At 38.4% G+C, this 18,737-nt stretch overlaps 1 protein-coding gene across 3 annotated transcripts in view; it reads left to right on the top strand.

Moving 5' to 3' along the window:
- Nucleotides 1-18,398, top strand: part of LOC126458466 (pumilio homolog 2) — a 642,319-nt gene extending 623,921 nt beyond the window's left edge. For all 3 annotated transcript variants that reach the window (XM_050095538.1, XM_050095540.1, XM_050095539.1), the window contains 2 exons: nt 11,208-11,376; nt 12,646-18,398. In XM_050095538.1, coding sequence (XP_049951495.1) covers nt 11,208-11,376; nt 12,646-12,913 — 437 coding nt within the window. In that variant the 3' untranslated portion in view covers nt 12,914-18,398. The remainder of the gene's footprint in view (nt 1-11,207; nt 11,377-12,645) is intronic.
- Nucleotides 18,399-18,737: the final 339 nt, after the last annotated feature.

The raw sequence follows: 18,737 nt of genomic DNA, 5'->3' as shown, positions 1-18,737 counted from the left end.
CTCTCTCCATTATAATTTCCCATCCATTAATTTTTGTGCACAGAAAACTGAGGACTCTGACAACCATTCAAAGACACTTTGCTGCATCTGAATAACTCTGCTTTGCGAAGAATAACACACAGCTTTTTTATATTTGTATGTTTTTTTTCTCTAGTAATATCCATATATGTGGTGATGAACAGCATCTTGTTGAAAATAGTCCAAGTTTGTTACGTGTGGTTCTGTCCTCCTATTTCAGGGTGTCCACTGTTTGGATGAACCAGGCTCTTCCCTTCTGCACAGTATTTCTCCTTACAACTTTTGATGACAGTATTTTTGTGGATCTTCAAGGTATCTGCAGTTCTTTTGACTACCTTTGTTAGAGGCAGTGGAGTTGCACCATTGTTTCTCTGTTTCTCAATATTCCCACACTGAGCACACAAACTCGTGTGTCTGACCATGCAAAACATGAAGAGGTCACTGAACTTTCCATTCAGCAGCCACAGTATTTTGCACACTTCCACGACAAACTTAAGATATTCTGTAGCATCAGATAAACTCACCACATGGAGAAACTAAGCACACAACAAAACGAACCACAACTGTTTATGTTACCGGTCACGAGCGTCGTCTACAACTGTCTCCAGTAGACACTACCTACAGTAGACACTATCTGCAGTAGCAGAGAGATTTGACAACAGTGAATGGAACAATTCTCTGATTGGCTGTTGCTATGGTGGTTGCACTGTGAACAGGTAGACATCAGTCTCTTTCTTATTCTGATCCGGGTGTTGGCCTTGATCTGAGGCGTACTGTTTTACTTAACTTTATCTCCTACTATAGGAGATACCCTCAGACTTAATGAAGATGTAGCTAGTTTATTATTTTCAGACTAAATGTGCTCAGCTTACCGAAATTGCTAAACTGTTTGTTAGTAACTGTGCAGCAATTGAGTCTTTACATCATCCAACCCTTACCAAAGATCGTAGATAATAATTTTTGAAGTAATACTGGAACAACCGCAATTGTATTTAACAGTTTATAATAAAAACACTCAGTCCAGATGAGAACAAATATTTATTTACAAGCAAGTTTCAACTGATTCCCTTTGGTACATACAGCAGTCCCACGAGTTGGTTTAGTTTCCAGAATTTATAAATATTTGTTGCAATATTGACTGTCTTTGTTATAAAGATATCACTGTATAGCACTCAAGTGTTAGGGATCTTGTGCAGTATAAGATGTGGTGCTATTTGCTTTATATCACTTTTAAGGCACATAACTTGTGTAGGTCCCTTCCAGTATTCAAATACTTCTGCACCTTTCTGGTCAGTTTAAACACTATGTCAGTTCTGTATCCTCATAGTACTCTGCTGCTGCAATCTATCAGCGTTTTTAGGGTCCCCTAGGTCCCGTACCTCAATCAGTAAAAACAGAAACCTTATAGGATTGCTTTGTTTTCCATCTGTTCGTCCGACAGTTAACAAACCTCTTTCTCAGGAGCAGATAGATGGATCAAATTGAAATTCGTCACATAGTAAGGTATACGGTCCCTTGGTGATGTAAAACATTTAAGCTTCTAAGTCGGTGCAATCAAAAGATACAGCCATTTATGTTACATAATTGATACTCACAAACTCACTCATCAGAGCCTATAGGGTACTTCCAATTGTCCTAGAACCACGAAATGTGGCAAGAACCAGTGTTTCACAGAACAGATAAAGGGATATATAAAAAAAAAATAGAGGGAAACATTCCACGTGGGCATGTGTGTCTATCGACCTGCCAGCGCTTTCGTTTGGTAAGTCACATCATCTTTGTGTGTGTGTGTGTGTGTGTGTGTGTGTGTGTGTATATATATATATATATATATATATATATATATATATATATATGAAACTCTTTGTCTTTAAATATGTCTGCTTGTGTCTGTATATGTGTGGATGGATATGTGTGTGTGTGCAAGTGTATACCCGTCCTTTTTTTCCCCCCTAAGGTAAGTCTTTCCGCTCCCGGGATTGGAATGACTCCTTACCCTCTCACTTAAAACCCACTTCCTTTCGTCTTTCCCTCTCCTTCCCTCTTTCCTGATGAGGCAACAGTTTGTTGCGAAAGCTTGAATTTTGTGTGTATGTTTGTGTTTGTTTGTGTGTCTGTCGACCTGCCAGCACTTTCATTTGGTAAGTCACATCATCTTTGTTTTTTTATATATATATATATATATATATATATATATATATATATATATATATATATATAAAATGTGTGTGGGAATGACTAGCAACAAACTGTCCATTTGCATGAATGGACACAGGCAGACAGTGTTTGTTGGTAATGAGGATCACCCTGTGGCTAAACATGCCTTGGTGCACGGCCAGCACATCTTGGCACAGAGATGATGTGACTTACCAAACGAAAGCGCTGGCAGGTCGATAGACACACAAACACACACACAAAATTCAAGCTTTCGCAACAAACTGTTGCCTCAACAGGAAAGAGGGAAGGAGAGGGAAAGACGAAAGGATGTGTGTTTTAAGGGAGAGGGTAAGGAGTCATTCCAATCCCGGGAGCGGAAAGACTTACCTTAGGGGGAAAAAAGGACGGGTATACACTCTCTCTCTCGCGCGCGCGCGCACATATACAGACACAAGCAGACATATTTAAAGACAAAGAGTTTGGGCAGAGATGTCAGTCGAGGCGGAAGTGAAGAGGCAAAGATGATGTTGAATGACAGGTGAGCTATGAGTGGCGGCAACTTGAAATTAGCGGAGATTGAGCCCTGGTGGGTAACGGGAAGAGGATATATTGAAGAGCAAGTTCCCATCTCCGGAGTTTGGATAGGTTGGTGTTGGTGGGAAGTATCCAGATAACCCGGACGGTGTAACACTGTGCCAAGATGTGCTGGCCGTGCACCAAGGCATGTTTAGCCACAGGGTGATCCTCATTACCAACAAACACTGTCTGCCTGTGTCCATTCATGCGAAGGGACAGTTTGTTGCTGGTCATTCCCACATAGAATGCATCACAGTGTAGGCAGGTCAGTTGGTAAATCACGTGGGTGCTTTCACATGTGGCTCTGCCTTTGATCGTGTACACCTTCCGGGTTACAGGACTGGAGTAGGTGGTGGTGGGAGGGTGCATGGGACTGGTTTTACACCGGGGGCGGTTACAAGGATAGGAGCCAGAGGGTAGGGAAGGTGGTTTGGGGATTTCATAGGGATGAACTAACAGCTTACGAAGGTTAGGTGGACGGCGGAAAGACACTCTTGGTGGAGTGGGGAGGATTTCATGAAGGATGGATCTCATTTCAGGGCAGGATTTGAGGAAGTCGTATCCCTGCTGGAGAGCCACATTCAGAGTCTGGTCCAGTCCCGGAAAGTATCCTGTCACTAGTGGGGCACTTTTGTGGTTCTTCTGTGGGGGATTCTGGGTTTGAGGGGATGAGGAAGTGGGTCTGGTTATTTGCTTCTGTACCAGGTCGGGAGAAAGCTGTTGTCAGGTTGTTGGTGTAATGGTTCAGGGATTCTGGACTGGAGCAGATTCGTTTGCCACGAAGACCTAGGCTGTAGGGAAGGGACCGTTTGATGTGGAATGGGTGGCGGCTGTCATACTGGAGCTACTGTTGCTTGTTGATGGGTTTGGTGTGGACGGACGTGTGAAGCTGGTCATTGGACAGGTGGAGGTCAACGTCAAGGAAAGTGGCATGGGATTTGGAGTAGGACCAGGTGAATCTGATGGAACCAAAGGAGTTGAGGTTGGAGAGGAAATTCTGGAGTTCTTCTTCACTGTGAGTCCAGATCATGAAGATGTCATCAATAAATCTGTACCAAACTTTGGGTTGGCAGGCCTGGGTAACCAAGAAGGCTTCCTCTAAGCGACCCATGAATAGGTTGGCGTACGAGGGGGCCATCCTGGTACCCATGGCTGTTCCCTTTAATTGTTCGTATGTCTGGCCTTCAAAAGTGAAGAAGTTGTGGGTCAGGATGAAGCTGGCTAAGGTGATGAGGAAAGAGGTTTTAGGTAGGGTGGCAGGTGATCGGCGTGAAAGGAAATGCTCCATCGCAGCGAGGCCCTGGACGTGCGGAATATTTGTGTATAAGGAAGTGGCATCAATGGTTACAAGGATGGTTTCCGGGGGTAACAGATTGGGTAAGGATTCCAGGCGTTCGAGAAAGTGGTTGTTGTCTTTGATGAAGGATGGGAGACTGCATGTAATGGGTTGAAGGTGTTGATCTATGTAGGCAGAGATACGTTCTGTGGGGGCTTGGTAACCAGCTACAATGGGGCGGCCCGGATGATTGGGTTTGTGGATTTTAGGAAGAAGGTAGAAGGTAGGGGTGCGGGGTGTCTGTGGGGTCAGGAGGTTGATGGAGTCAGGTGAAAGGTTTTGTAGGGGGCCTAAGGTTCTGAGGATTCCTTGAAGCTCCGCCTGGACATCGGAAATGGGGTTACTTGGCAAACTTTGTATGTGGTGTTGTCTGAAAGCTGACGCAGTCCCTCAGCCACATACTCCCGATGATCAAGTACCACGGTCGTGGAACCCTTGTCCGCCGGAAGAATGACGATGGATCGGTCAGCCTTCAGATCACGGATAGCCTGGGCTTCAGCAGTGGTGATGTTGGGAGTAGGATTAAGGTTTTTTAAGAAGGATTGAGATGCAAGGCTGGAAGTCAGAAATTCCTGGAAGGTTTGGAGAGGGTGATTTTGAGGAAGAGGAGGTGGGTCCCGCTGCGACAGAGGATGGAACTGTTCCAGGCAGGGTTCAATTTGGATGGTGTCTTGGGGAGTTGGATCATTAGGAGTAGGATTAGGATCATTTTTCTTCGTGGTGAAGTGATATTTCCAGCAGAGAGTATGAGTGTAGGACAGTAAATCTTTGACGAGGGCTGTTTGGTTGAATCTGGGAGTGGGGCTGAAGGTGAGGCCTTTGGATAGGACAGAGGTTTCGGATTGGGAGAGAGGTTTGGAGGAAAGGTTAACTACTGAATTAGGGTGTTGTGGTTCCAGATTGTGTTGATTGGAATTTTGAGGTTTTGGAGGGAGTGGAGCAGGAAGTGGGGGATTGAGTAGATGGGAGAGACTGGGTTTGTGTGCAATGAGAGGAGGTTGAGGTTTGCTGGAAAGGTTGTGAAGGGTGAGTGAGTTGCCTTTCTGGAGGTGGGAAACCAGGAGATTGGATAGTTTTTTGAGGTGAATGGTGGCATGCTCTTCTAATTTGCGGTTGGCCTGTAGGAGGATGCTCTGAACAGCGGTGTGGATGTGGGAGAGGAAAGATTGAGGACTTTTATTAAGGATAGGAGTTGACGGGTGTGTTCATTGGCTGAGTTGATGTGTAGGTGAAGGATTAGGTGGGTGAGGGCAATGGATTGTTCAGTTTGGAACTGGTATAGGGACTGATGGAAAGAAGGGTTGCAGCCAGAGATGGGAACTTTAAGTGTGAGGCCTTTGGGGTTAATGCCAAATGTCAGACAAGCCTGAGAAAATAGAATATGGGAGCGTAATCTGGCTAGGGTGAAGGCATGTTTGCGGAGGGAATGTAAATAAAACTTAATGGGGTTGTGGGGGTGTTGTGAGGGTGACATGGTATTAGAAGGTGGAAAGTGTAACATGAGGCTGAAATGAAAATGAAAATAAAAATTTATGGGGAGAGATAAAGGTGAACTGGAAAGTAACTGGAGACCTGGTGTGAAAAAAGGCGAGAAGGTGTTGGTTACAGCTGGGCTATGTTGGACTTGGGTTGGTAGACAACGATGTGCACAAAGGTTAGGTGGTTGTGTTGCCGCCAAAACACGTTAAAGGACGGAGAAATTCGGGAAAATTTCGAAAAAACTGCGTGTAATATATTAAAAGGAGTGGTTTTGTGGTGGCAGATTATGAAAATGAGGCTAACAATTGTCTGACGAAGAAATAATGACGTTAAAACCTGTGGGAAGCGGATAAAAATTATCAGTGATGTGGGAAAAACGTAAATGGAAATAAAGCGAAAGTTATTAGAACTAGCCGAAATGGTTGTTTAAAAGGTGAAAGGAACTGTTTGTGAACTAGAAATGGTGGATTTTATAGCGGCGGTAGTGTTGAAAGCGGCAAAAGAATTTTTTTGGTTATGGTTTGGAAGTGGGTTACGTATTATTGAGTATATATAGGCGGGATAAAATAGTATAGCAGATTACGGTAAAAAGGAGAAGGTGAATACAAAGTGAAACTACTGGCAAAAACAGAAAGAGAAAATAAGACGACAGAAAAGATTTCGAAATGCAACAGTGACAATAACAAACGTAATTGTTGGGTTCAAATTACTGATATCAATATAATAGAGGGAAACATTCCACGTGGGAAAAATATATCTAAAAACAAAGATGATGTGACTTACCGAACGAAAGCGCTGGCAGGTCGATAGACACACAAACAAACACACACACCCACACACAAAATTCAAGCTTTCGCAACAAACTGTTGCCTCATCAGGAAAGAGGGAAGGAGAGAGAAAGACGAAAGGATGTGGGTTTTAAGGGAGAGGGTAAGGAGTCATTCCAATCCCGGGAGCGGAAAGACTTACCTTAGGGGGAAAAAAGGACGGGTATACACTCGCGCGCGCGCGCACACACACACACACACACACACACACACACACACACACACACACATATATACAGACACAAGCTGACATATTTAAAGACAAAGAGTTTGGGCAGAGATGTCAGTCGAGGCGGAAGTGAAGAGGCAAAGATGATGTTGAATGACAGGTGAGCTATGAGTGGCGGCAACTTGAAATTAGCGGAGATTGAGCCCTGGTGGGTAACGGGAAGAGAGGATATATTGAAGAGCAAGTTCCCATCTCCGGAGTTTGGATAGGTTGGTGTTGGTGGGAAGTATCCAGATAACCCGGACGGTGTAACACTGTGCCAAGATGTGCTGGGCGTGCACCAAGGCATGTTTAGCCACAGGGTGATCCTCATTACCAACAAACACTGTCTGCCTGTGTCCATTCATGCGAATGGACAGTTTGTTGCTGGTCATTCCCACATAGAATGCATCACAGTGTAGGCAGGTCAGTTGGTAAATCACGTGGGTGCTTTCACGTGATAAGATTGGTGTGAAAAAATTTGAAGAGTGTGTAATAAAATATTGGGAGAGACATTGGATATGGAGAGTAAGTGAATGGGGGAAACAGAGAAAGGGAGGTAATTGAAAAGAAAGGTGAAGCAAAGGGAAAGAAACTGTGGTGAAGCAAATTCATTTTACAAAAGCAAAGTGCAGGGTGACCGTTATTGAACTACATGAAATAAAATAATATAATCATAACTTCTGAATGGTTTGGGTTAGGGTGTTCAGACTGCATGGTTGGCTGTGGGGCATGATGGGAATTAGTATGCACCCTATGGTTTGTTTTAGCGATGAAGCCTATTTTCATTTGGATGGGTTTGTCAATAAGAAAAATTGATGCATTTGGGGGACTGAGAATCCGCATTTCGCGATCAAGAAGTCTCTTCATTCATAACAGGTGTCTGCGTGGTGTCCATTGTCCAGTCATGGAATAATTGGTGTGATATTCCTTGATGACACGGTGACTACCGAATGGTATTTGAAGCTTCTGGAAGATTATTTCATCCCCATTCCATTATCCAAAGTGACCCTGAGGTCGACAAGTTCATGCAAGATGGAGCTCGATTCGATCGAAACAGTAGAGTGTTTGATGTCCTGGGGAAGCACTTAGGGGACCGCATTCTGGCTCTGGGGTACCCAGAGGCCACTGACATGCGCCTTTATGGGATGCCATATTCTCCAGATCTGAACACATGCGTCTCCTTTTTATGGGGCTCAATTAAAGACATGGTGTACAGCAATAACCCCAAAACCATTGCTGAGCCGAAAACAAACTTTCAGGAGGTCATTGACAGAATCGATGTTCCGACACTTCACCTGGTCATGCTGAATTTCGCTATTTGTCAGCACCACATCATCGCCAGTGATGGCAGGCATATTGAACATGTCACAATCTAAATCTGAATATCTGGAATTCAGTGTTCAGTTTATTCACCATTGACCACGTACAGCAGAATAGGTCTGATCATTAAATATAAATTAACAATAACTTTACAGTAAAGTTTTGACAATTTAATTCGACTTCTTTTAGGAATATTCTTATATACTAATGTCAGTGAGTATTTCAAAATATTCTGTTATCTTATGAAATGGGTGTTCGAGCAACCAGTCATAAATCTTAGGTTTGAAAATATGACTGGTCAGTGATCGAGCAGATGCTGGAAGTTTATTGAAGAGTTTTAAACTCATTATTTTGTATGTGTTTGCAGTCTTTGTGAGTCTGTGTCTTGGTATGTCGAAGTCCAGTTTGCCTCTGGTGTTGTGAGGATATATGTTCTCTTTGGTCTTGAACTCATTAAAGTTGCTTTTGACATAAAGCAGTGCTGTGTAGATGTATAGATTCATAACAGTTAATATCATGTGCTTGATAAAGAGGGGAGGCAGTGTTCCTTAGGCTTAACTTTGCTCATTATTCTGATTGCTTTTTTCTTTGAATTTTCAGAATTTCACTGACAAAGCAAGAATGTCCCCATAACAATATACCATAGGAAATGTGTGATTGAAACAGGCCAAAATATACCACCTTTAGATACTCATCAGTGACTACATCTGTCAGTCTCCAGATGACATACGAGGGGGGACCCAAAAATAGTCGGAATTTCTTTCTAGAAAGCATATACTTTATTATTTTCAAATACAACCTTAATCTCCTTCGAAGTACTCTCCATTAGCATTAATACACTTGTCCAAATGTTCATTCGAAGCACCTTTTAAATTTGTCCTCTTTGATACCTGCTAGCACTTTCATGACTTTGCATTTTACATCCTTCACATCCGCAAAACGCTCAACTTTCAAGTCTCTTTTCATCCTCGGGAATAGGAAGAAGTCCGAGGGTGCTAAATCCGGCGAATAGGGCACGTGGGTCAAGGTAGTCGCCTTCGTTGAGGGCAAAAACTGGAGAACGCTGAGAGCCGTGTGCGCGGGAGCGTTGTCGTGACGCAGGAACCACACGCCCCCACAGAGCCGGACGTTTTCACGACAAACTTCTGCGAAGCCGTTTCATGACCTCCAAATAGAATTGTTAGTTTACTGTCTGGTTTTCAGGGACAAATTCAGTGTATGATCCCTTTGATGTCAAAAAAAAAAAAAAAAAAACACACAGATCATCATTGTTTTCACATTCGATTTCACTGGTCGAGGTAAGCCAAATGACTTCCATTGTGATGACTGTTGTTTACTTTCTGGATCTTACCCGTAGCACCATGACTCTTCACCTGTAATGATTTTGTTGAAAAAATGTGCATCATCTTTGAATGTGTCGTTCATTTCGAGGCAGGCTTGAACGCGACGATCCCTTTGATCTCTGGTAAGAAGCTTCGGCACAAATTTTGCTGCCACTCTTCGCATCCAGAAATTGATGGTCAAGGAGTGCTGAATTGAGCTCCAGGACAACTCGGACAAGTTCTCGAGTTGGTCGATTGTCCTGCGTTGATCTTCACTGATGAGATCAGGGGTTTTGTCTATGTTGTCTTTGCTTCGAGCAGTTGAAGGTCAATCGGAATGGCGCTGATCTTCAACCACCATTTCTCCCTTTTTAAACTGAGAAAACCATTCGTACACTTGAGTTTTACTAAGAGCATGGTCTTTGTAGGCTGTCTGAATCATCCCAACAGTTTCTGCTGTGTTCTTGTTGAGCAAGAAACAAAACTTCACTGCCACACATTGTTCATAAGAACTAGCCATTTCCTCGTGTCATGTCTGCACTGTACGCACACTCAAATAACTGCCAAAAAAAACCACACTTCTCAGTGTTGGGTGACACTGCGTGGCAGAACGACTCAGCAGAGCTCCTCCTACAACCCTCTGACGGCACAACCTGCTACTACAACTGCATTATGTGCAGCATTACGATTCCGGTTACTTTGGGGTGCCCCCTCGTATAATGACTGTGCATGTTGAATAAAGTGTGTGCATGCTTTAGTTTGTAACCAATTTATGTTTTATTTTTTATTTATTTATTTTATTTTTTGTATAGTTCACGAATTGTCCCCCTGTATGTGTTACTGCTTTTTTTCCCCCTTTATCTGGGCAGTTATGCTTGTGTCTTGTTTTGAGATCTGCTGTGTGTTAAGAAAGAAAAGGAAAAAAAAGAGCAATGCTCTCAGTTCCCTCCATAACCACAACCTCAGAAATCGCAACATACTTGGAAGAAATAGCCAAATATTTGTGACAACACAGCTGTGCTATTACGATGATGATGATTGAGGATGATGATGATGATGATGATGATGATGATGATGATGATGGAAAATAGTGATACCACAGACGACATCACCAAAAAAGACGGTGAAGATAAAAATTCATGTAAAACATCTCTTTTGGTTTATTTTATTTCTCCTTGTATTACCAAAATGTAGACAATGAATAAATGACATAATTTTAGAACAGATGCATAACTTTTTAGGCATATACCTTACGTCCATAAAAGTTTGTAATTTTGATTAGTCAGAACATATTTTTCTCAAAGAGCCCCTGTAAAAAAGAGGGGGAGGGTTGGCTTATAATCAGGCAAATACGATATATTTAATACTGCAGCATTGTTGAGGTTTACTTCCTCAGCAGTCTACATCCAAATGTCTTCGCTGTGTGTTTACTTTCTAATATTGGATTTGGATCCCCGTCTTATTTATGACTATGAGTGTGTTACATGTCTTTTGTTCGCCCAGGCTGACCTTGCGTTGCAGTGAAATATTATCATCAAACAATGGAAAATCCAGTATGGAATGATGACAGTATTGTGAAAAGGATAACTTGCTACTCACCATTACTAGTGGAGATACTGAAAAATTATCTGCCTTTCATTATTCTTTTAAGCACTTACTTTACTTAGTTTGTGCTAAATAACCACTATTTGTCTGGATATGCATGTAAAGATCTTTTTAAAATGTATTGACATCTTCTGTGGACTGTCTCTCGTACAGTACACAATCTGAAATCAGTTGACACAAAAAAGTTACACAGTAAAATAATCATACACAGCAAGTAACAGATTCCCTATTGTAATTTTTGGCAGTTAGTGTAGGTAATTAATCTTTGACAGTACTACGTCTGTGGGTTCCATTGATGGAGATTCTTTCATAATTTTTGAAACCATAACTTTTATGAGCTTTTCTTCAAATTCCAGAACACGGGAAGCCAGAAGACAAGTCTCAGATTATCCTGTCTGTAAGGGGAAAGGTGCTGGTGCTTTCACAACACAAGTTTGCTTCCAATGTCGTAGAAAAGTGTGTCACTCATGCTACAAGAGCTGAGCGTGCAGTTCTGATAGAGGAAGTCTGCAGCTTCAATGAAAAGTGAGTTATAATCTTATCATTACAGTTAAATTTGTGTGTGTGTGTGTGTGTGTGTGTGTGTGTGTGTGTGTGTGTGTTTCTCAGGCACCATAGTTGCAGTACTAAAAGTGTCATTTGATTGCTTTGTGCATTTACTACTGCCAATCACCATAAAAAGAAACTTGTGTTTATTTTGGTGTACAGGTACAGTAAATTGTGTAGAGGACAAAACCATCCTCCTTACTGTCAAGACATAGATATGTATATGTATATAAAGAATGAATATTTTAATTATCAGACATTTTATCAGTAAGAGCACAGTTTCTGTAATATTATACTGTTTATGTTTATTTTGGTTGGTGTGAAGTGAAGTGAAGTGAAGTGTTTCAATCCTTCTATTAATAAACATTTCCATTGATTCTTCTTCATTTGGAAGTGTATGATTTTTTTTCATTGAGTTGTACTGGGAATCCACACTATTTCCAGAATATCATCAGCAATTTGTAGTACCATAGTATAATGCAACTTATTCTCCTCTTTGCCTTCAGTTGCCAGCCTTCTTAATTTTCTTTGTACATGTACATGTACAAAAATGTTAAAAATCGGAAACCAGTGTCATGCACTCCTTGTAAATTATTCTTCTCCAAAATGTCAAATGTTTAATAATTCATATAACATATTCATGATTAAAATCCAGACTCCCCTTCTCTCCTAACATTAGTTTAAAAAAAAAAATGTTGGGACAGCATTTATATTGACCTGCTCCAATAAAAGTGTGAACAGAAAGGGAATATGGATAGTTATAATGGTGATAAGATATAATCAAAAGCTGGTGGATTGCCTTTGATAGTCTAAAAATCGAGCATGATATCACTGGCTGAACTGGACTTCCTCTGCTCTACTGTAGTAAACTGTAAACAGTGTGATTAAAAACACAGTCAAGTCATTACAAAGTGTTTGCTGGTAAATGAGTTTGAATGGAAGATTTTGTTGATGTGGGAAGACTGTGATTTGTAATAGTGTGTGCTTGCATTTTATTACCACAATTATTACTTAATTTTCTGCAAATGTCAGTATGGGTTTCATATTTCAGTGAGAGTTGTTGCATATTTTTCTCATTTATCAGTTTAACATTCACTATTAGGATGCATATAACTACACATGCAGATTTGTTAGATATCAGCAATAGATAATACAGTCTGTATATATCAGAGATTGACGTGTTATATAAAGACAATAGATATGTATAATAGACTCTTAAATACTGTATTTTCTTTTCTTTTCTGGCAGTGCTTTGCATGTTATGATGAAGGACCAATATGCAAACTATGTTGTACAGAAGATGATTGACGTATCGGAACCTGCACAGCGCAAGGTTCTTATGCACAAAATTCGACCACATCTGAACTCGCTTCGCAAATACACATATGGCAAGCATATAATTGCAAAACTTGAGAAATTTTTTATGAAGACAGCATCAGCAATGGGAGTTGGCGGCCCCGTCGTTGTGAGTACTGATCTCGGCCCCATAGGCCCACCGAGCAATGGTGGTCTATAGGGATACACATCGGGCAGCATACTGCCAGAGCATCTGCCTTGTATGTACTTTTAGTATAAGGTTTGACCTTACACTTTTAACGCAAGTTTTGGAAGAAACTGATCAGCACATATGAATTTTCAGTGAAACGCATTTATTTTAATTTTTTTCTAAGTTGTGACATTCTCGCAAAAACTGCTCTGGAAGTAATGCATTTGGATTTTGTATGTAATGTATCATCATCTTGGTGATGATCTGTGTGAAGATGTGGATATTTGCAAGCATGAGATAAGTCTCGCCGAAGAATGTGAATAAGATAAGAATCAAAGATAGGCACAATTTTATTGGTGTAAATACTGTTTTGCTGACGTTAAAATTAACAGTCATTCAGTTAACCTGTGAAAATATTACAAAATGAAAGTTATGCAGCTTATATGGCATATCTCATGAGATACAATCTGGTTTATAGACAACTGATTGCTGATAACTGAAGTAAACTAGGTGAGCAGTGTGACGGGAGTATTCAAATATTTTCATATGCAGTGAGTATTGTGTCAGCAAACAATCAATTTACAATAAATAAAAATTCCTGTATACTGTTGCTTGAAACAGCATGCACTAGTAAGCATGTTTCAGTCTAGGAATACAGTTATTTTGTTTTAGACTTTCTTTTTTTAGGAGCCATTTAACTATGTAATTTCTTTCTGTTACAATCAAAACTAAATGACTGTATGTAAACATTTATTGGATAAACACAATGAAATTAGTACTGGAAGGCATTGGAAATAATAACTGGAACGTGACATGTCTTTTGCAGGAGAGAATGGAGTTCACATTCACAAACACTGTTTTCACATGGGGAAATCATTATTTTAACATAAATAATTTTCATTAAATGGAACATCAAATTGTGATAAACCCCTCAGGTAATAGTTGCTAAGGGATTTTAAAGAAAACTAAGAAAACATTTGTAGTTATTGAAATTTAAGAGAAGATGGCAACCGTAAACATTAAATCTTTTTTAAAGTTTTTGTCATATATTTACTGATCTTGAGGCAACACACACACACACACACACACACACACACACACACACACACACTGCTAACATGCAGAGGGAATAATTGATGAAAGTGGTTATGACATCAGTCTCAAAAATTGATGTATTTAACACAAGATATGAGGTTGTAGTATTGAAAACAGTAAACTCCATGCTACCTTGCTGGTTATTTCTCTGTCTTATATATTTGCTGTGGATGCTTAATATCATTGTTAAATTAATGATTTTGAATTTTACTGTAGTATTAGAGCCAAGGTAAAAGGGCTACATGCCTTTACTGAACTGGTGTAACTTTCAAAGCTCACAGTTCTGAAATTAATTCCTTTTTGGGTATTATTCTTATTTTGATGTACATACAGATATGCTACCGCTGTGGATGTTTGAAATTGGTGTTTTTAATGCATTTGTTTTTATGAAATGAAGTAAATGCATAGAATATATATAAAGAGCCATTATATTGATATATTTTGGATGAGTGTTTACAGTGGCTCAGCTTCCATTGCAGGAAGTTCTTCAGTCTGTGTCACTCGATACTTTCCCAGAGTGATTGTATGTAGAAACCAAATCCCAGTTTTTTAACAGTGAATTGTAATAATATGATATGTACAGTTGATAAAATATTTGTACCAAGATTATACATACATATATATATAAATAACTTGTTATTAGTTTCTTTGTAAGTAATATCTGTTTAACAAAAATCATGTCAAATAATGAACATATGCCATATTCAGAATGTAAAGTGTACAGGCAAAAGACAAAAGTACCTATTTTTCATAATCAGATTAACAATAAAAAATAAAAGAGAACAAAAAATTCTTATTCAAAGAAAAATTATGAAATGGAAATGTAGAACTGAACATGTAGCATAACAGGAGCTGCGTTCATACCTATATAAAGCTACATGGTTGAGCACTTGTGACTGCAGACAGTTTTTATTCGTGACACAAGTCCCTCTGAGGACTTGCTATCCATTTCATATATTTGAGTTTTTAAAAAGATACACGTTAATAGAAACAACTTCTTTGTGTAAAGGATTCTTCCTGGATATTTTCAACTATTCTGCTGAGCACAACCTGGATTAACTGTCAGATATATTTATTTCTACTGTTCCTTAAATGTGCAACTAAAGATAATTAATTCTTTTGTCTACAGGTCCCTCTCTAAGAACATTTTTACTGTATATTTCACAGTGGCGTTCTAAACCCTTAGAAGTTATTTTGTAATTTGCACAACATTATTTGTATGTAATGCATCCATTTTACAGTGTTCGATAATTTACCTCGTAAACATTTGGCCATCCAAATTACACAAATGAATAGAAAATTTAGTTACTTATGTAGTTTCATTTTGTGTAGTTGCTCTTAATTTCTGTTTATATATTCTTGGAATTTTCTTTCTTGGGCTTCTTTGGAGATGGTAAACTGTCTTGACATCCAGCTTACTTTTTGTTGTAGTGTATTTATGTAATTATTAATGTCATAAAATTACCATTATTGATACATCTCATAAGAGTAATGGGTGCAGTACCTAATTTACTCTTCGTGGGGGCTTCAGGACAAGAGTTCTATCAGCTCTTTGTTGCATTCACTTGTTGTAATTTTCTGTTTTTAAACTGAAGTTGATTAGTCATTATTTGAAAGAGGGATCTTGCTTGGTTTGGTACAAGAGAGATTTTTTCAAAAAGCATTTTGATAACCAGACAACAAGGCTTGCAGGGTCTTGCTGGATGGTTTTGGATTTACCTAAGTGTTGAATAATACAGTGATAGATAATTCATTTACCTCATGGAATTTCTTTGATTGGAAAATCTGATAAGTTCTGGAACTAAATATAAACATTTTCTGAAATGAAAGAATCCCTGCATGTACTTGAATGTTATTTTTTCTTTGCATAAGGAGTGTTATTTCGATGTCGGGAAATTGCAAGACAGTGTCTTTATTTTCTAAATGACTAAATGTTCTGCAGTCATGACCTTGCTGATAAATGAGCACACAAATGGAAAGTAAGATCTTTTGCCAAACATTTTTGTGCTCTGTGTGACAAGTTGGAGCTCGGATGGAAAATTTGAAGTAGTAAGCATAGGTAGTTCCCAGTTTTTATAAAGGGATTTGTTTACAGAAGGAATAAAATCTCTCCATATGCTAAATTGAGCCCTCTTTTCAAAAGGTAATATATTTCGAAAAATCCTGTGTATCACTGTGGAACGGATCGAGGTATTACTGATCAATTCATAAAGTAGTGTCTGGAAGCAATCATTATTGACAAAATTATAGCTATTTTGTGTGTTCACATTCCATAAATTTTGTCACAGTTGTTGAAGAGTGGTACCCTTTCAATTAAGGTTTGTCAGATGATATGTGAACTGTAGTTCACAAGTACTCCTGTTCTCTGTATGCCCGTACTCCATGGCATCATGTCACACCTTATTTGTTTTTTAACTGTGCTTGTACCCAAGGTACATTTCTCAACATCTTTATTCATAAATCCAGTAGGTGAGGAGACAGTGCACATAAAAGTATTACTACATATTTAGGTTTTTCTGTGGTTTGCTTTTTTCTTCTTTTTAAAATGCTCTTGCTGTTCCTCTTTCAAATCACTAGATGGAGCCTATGTTCTGCAGCTCATAAGAGCAATTTTCACATTCATTTCAGCCGTTGTGCAGCAGAAAAAATTCCTTTAATCTACCTGATGTTTTAAAACATATTATCTGTTTGTATTACGGCTTGAATTTTGTAGATTCGCGGCATGCTGGTTGCTAAATTTTTTCCTGTCCGTCATTATTACTGTATATTTTTAAGGAAAAATGCATGTCAGTCTGAATTTTAAATGTTTGTGTAAGTAGTCACATAATCCCAGTCAGTCACTTTCATGTAAATAATTCATTATTTCATCCATTTTGCCTCAGTCTGTGAATGTTTTCATGAATGTAAGCATGATGTCTATGTAATTGATAGTTAATCATTATAAATAAATATATATTTAAAGTTTCATCAAGACTGATGTAAAGGATTAAAAAGTATAAAAATAATGTGAAATGAAATCTATTGATCAAATATTCGCATTTGTATAATGTATGTAATGAATGGTTTGCACAGTTTTGGTGTTTATATATTGTAAAAAAAATATAAATCAGCTAATGCAAATGCTTGTATGAAAACAATTTAGGCTGTTTTGTACGTAAATATAAATAAATATATACATATATTCTGTCATCCATTCCTATGGAAACTTTTCCATGTGTTTTAAATGTAGAAAAGAAATGTTTAGTTTTTATATCATTTGTGAAGCACATCCATTACTTAGTGCACATAACATATATATAAACTGAATGTAAATTGTGTGTAAATCTATACATAAGAGTTTTAAGTGCATCTTTTTCTATTGTTAACATGGAAGCAGGGTTTGACAAAGATATTGCTTTTTGTTCAAAACATGATGGATCCAGTCAGTTGTTTCCTTCACTTGACGTTGAATTCAGTAGCCAGTGTCCTAATATTATTTATTTATTTTTTTGCATTCACTGGTTCCATTTAAAATAAAATGACAACTATTTCATGGTTTGTCCCCAAACACATAAATCACACACAATTCCAGTGATGTACACTGTTGGGTTTGCACCTGTGTCCAGTAGCTGTTTTCTTTTATACACATTTTACATAATTTCCAAATTGCTATAAATGTGCTGACACTTTCAGCCTTGAAACTGCTGTCAAAAACCGTTTTTACTGCTTAGTTAGTGCTGATAATCACAAAAGTGGAGATCAATTATTTTCCAGAAATAAGATAAGTTACATAATGTTTTTATCAGTATTCATTTGTATTTTTTAAGAAACTGTCCCCACAGGTGTTACTTTACATGTGTTTCATTATCTTCAAACAAAAGTGGTCATTCATTGTCATTTGCAACACATATTAGCACTCTTGATACAGATTGGGAAAAGTAAGTAATGCAGTAGTTTTTCTATAGCATTCAACACTGATATCAGCATTCTTACAATTTTTTTAAGACAGTGAAGGCAATTCATTATCTTCATGTGGTTAAAAATAGTGTTTGTTTACATTATTTATGGATACTCTGTATCCCTTTTTTTAAATATGAAATAGTTTTAGTTGTATGTAGATTTTTGTCAAGTCCCTATTGGGTGTATCATTATATATAAAAGCTTTTTTTTTATAATTTTGTTATATTGTATAAATGTCATGGAACCCACTACATGACCAGCAAACTCTTAGTTGTAATCCACTGGATCCTACATGGAGAAGGTGTAAATAGATCTGTATGGTAAACAGGATTGATTTTTTTCTGTATCTAAATTCCTAAGTTTTTCAAATGTGTTTGTGGATTAATCTCTGTAGAAAACTTATTCAAGTGACATGTATATTGTTGTACAAATGTAACAATTTACTTGTGAGTAAAATAAACTTTCTGTAATGATCATTTAATTCAAGGCAATAGGCTCTTTCAGTTTGAAATCTTTTTAAACATGTGAAGTAATGGTGTAATTCAATTCTTAATAATACTGCGCTGTTATATTTCTCCATGCTCTTCCATTTCCATGCCAGTTTTTGCATTTGTGTATAGTTCATCCATTTAATAGCATTTCTTTATCGTCACTTACAGTTAAAATTATGGTTACAGTTATTACTGCATTGCTTTGGAGTGAAAAATAAGTGGAAAACTGATTTCCTGACATTCGAATGTGGGTTAGTGGAGGAGTTCCAACATGTTATCATATTCAATATTATTGGGAAATACATTATTGATCAGTGTTTCATGGAAAA

The sequence above is a fragment of the Schistocerca serialis genome, chromosome 2, assembly GCF_023864345.2.
Source record: "Schistocerca serialis cubense isolate TAMUIC-IGC-003099 chromosome 2, iqSchSeri2.2, whole genome shotgun sequence".
In the NCBI taxonomy this organism is placed as follows: domain Eukaryota; kingdom Metazoa; phylum Arthropoda; class Insecta; order Orthoptera; family Acrididae; genus Schistocerca; species Schistocerca serialis.
Note: the sequence above shows the minus strand (reverse complement) of the source record. Positions and strands in the feature narration are given on the sequence as shown.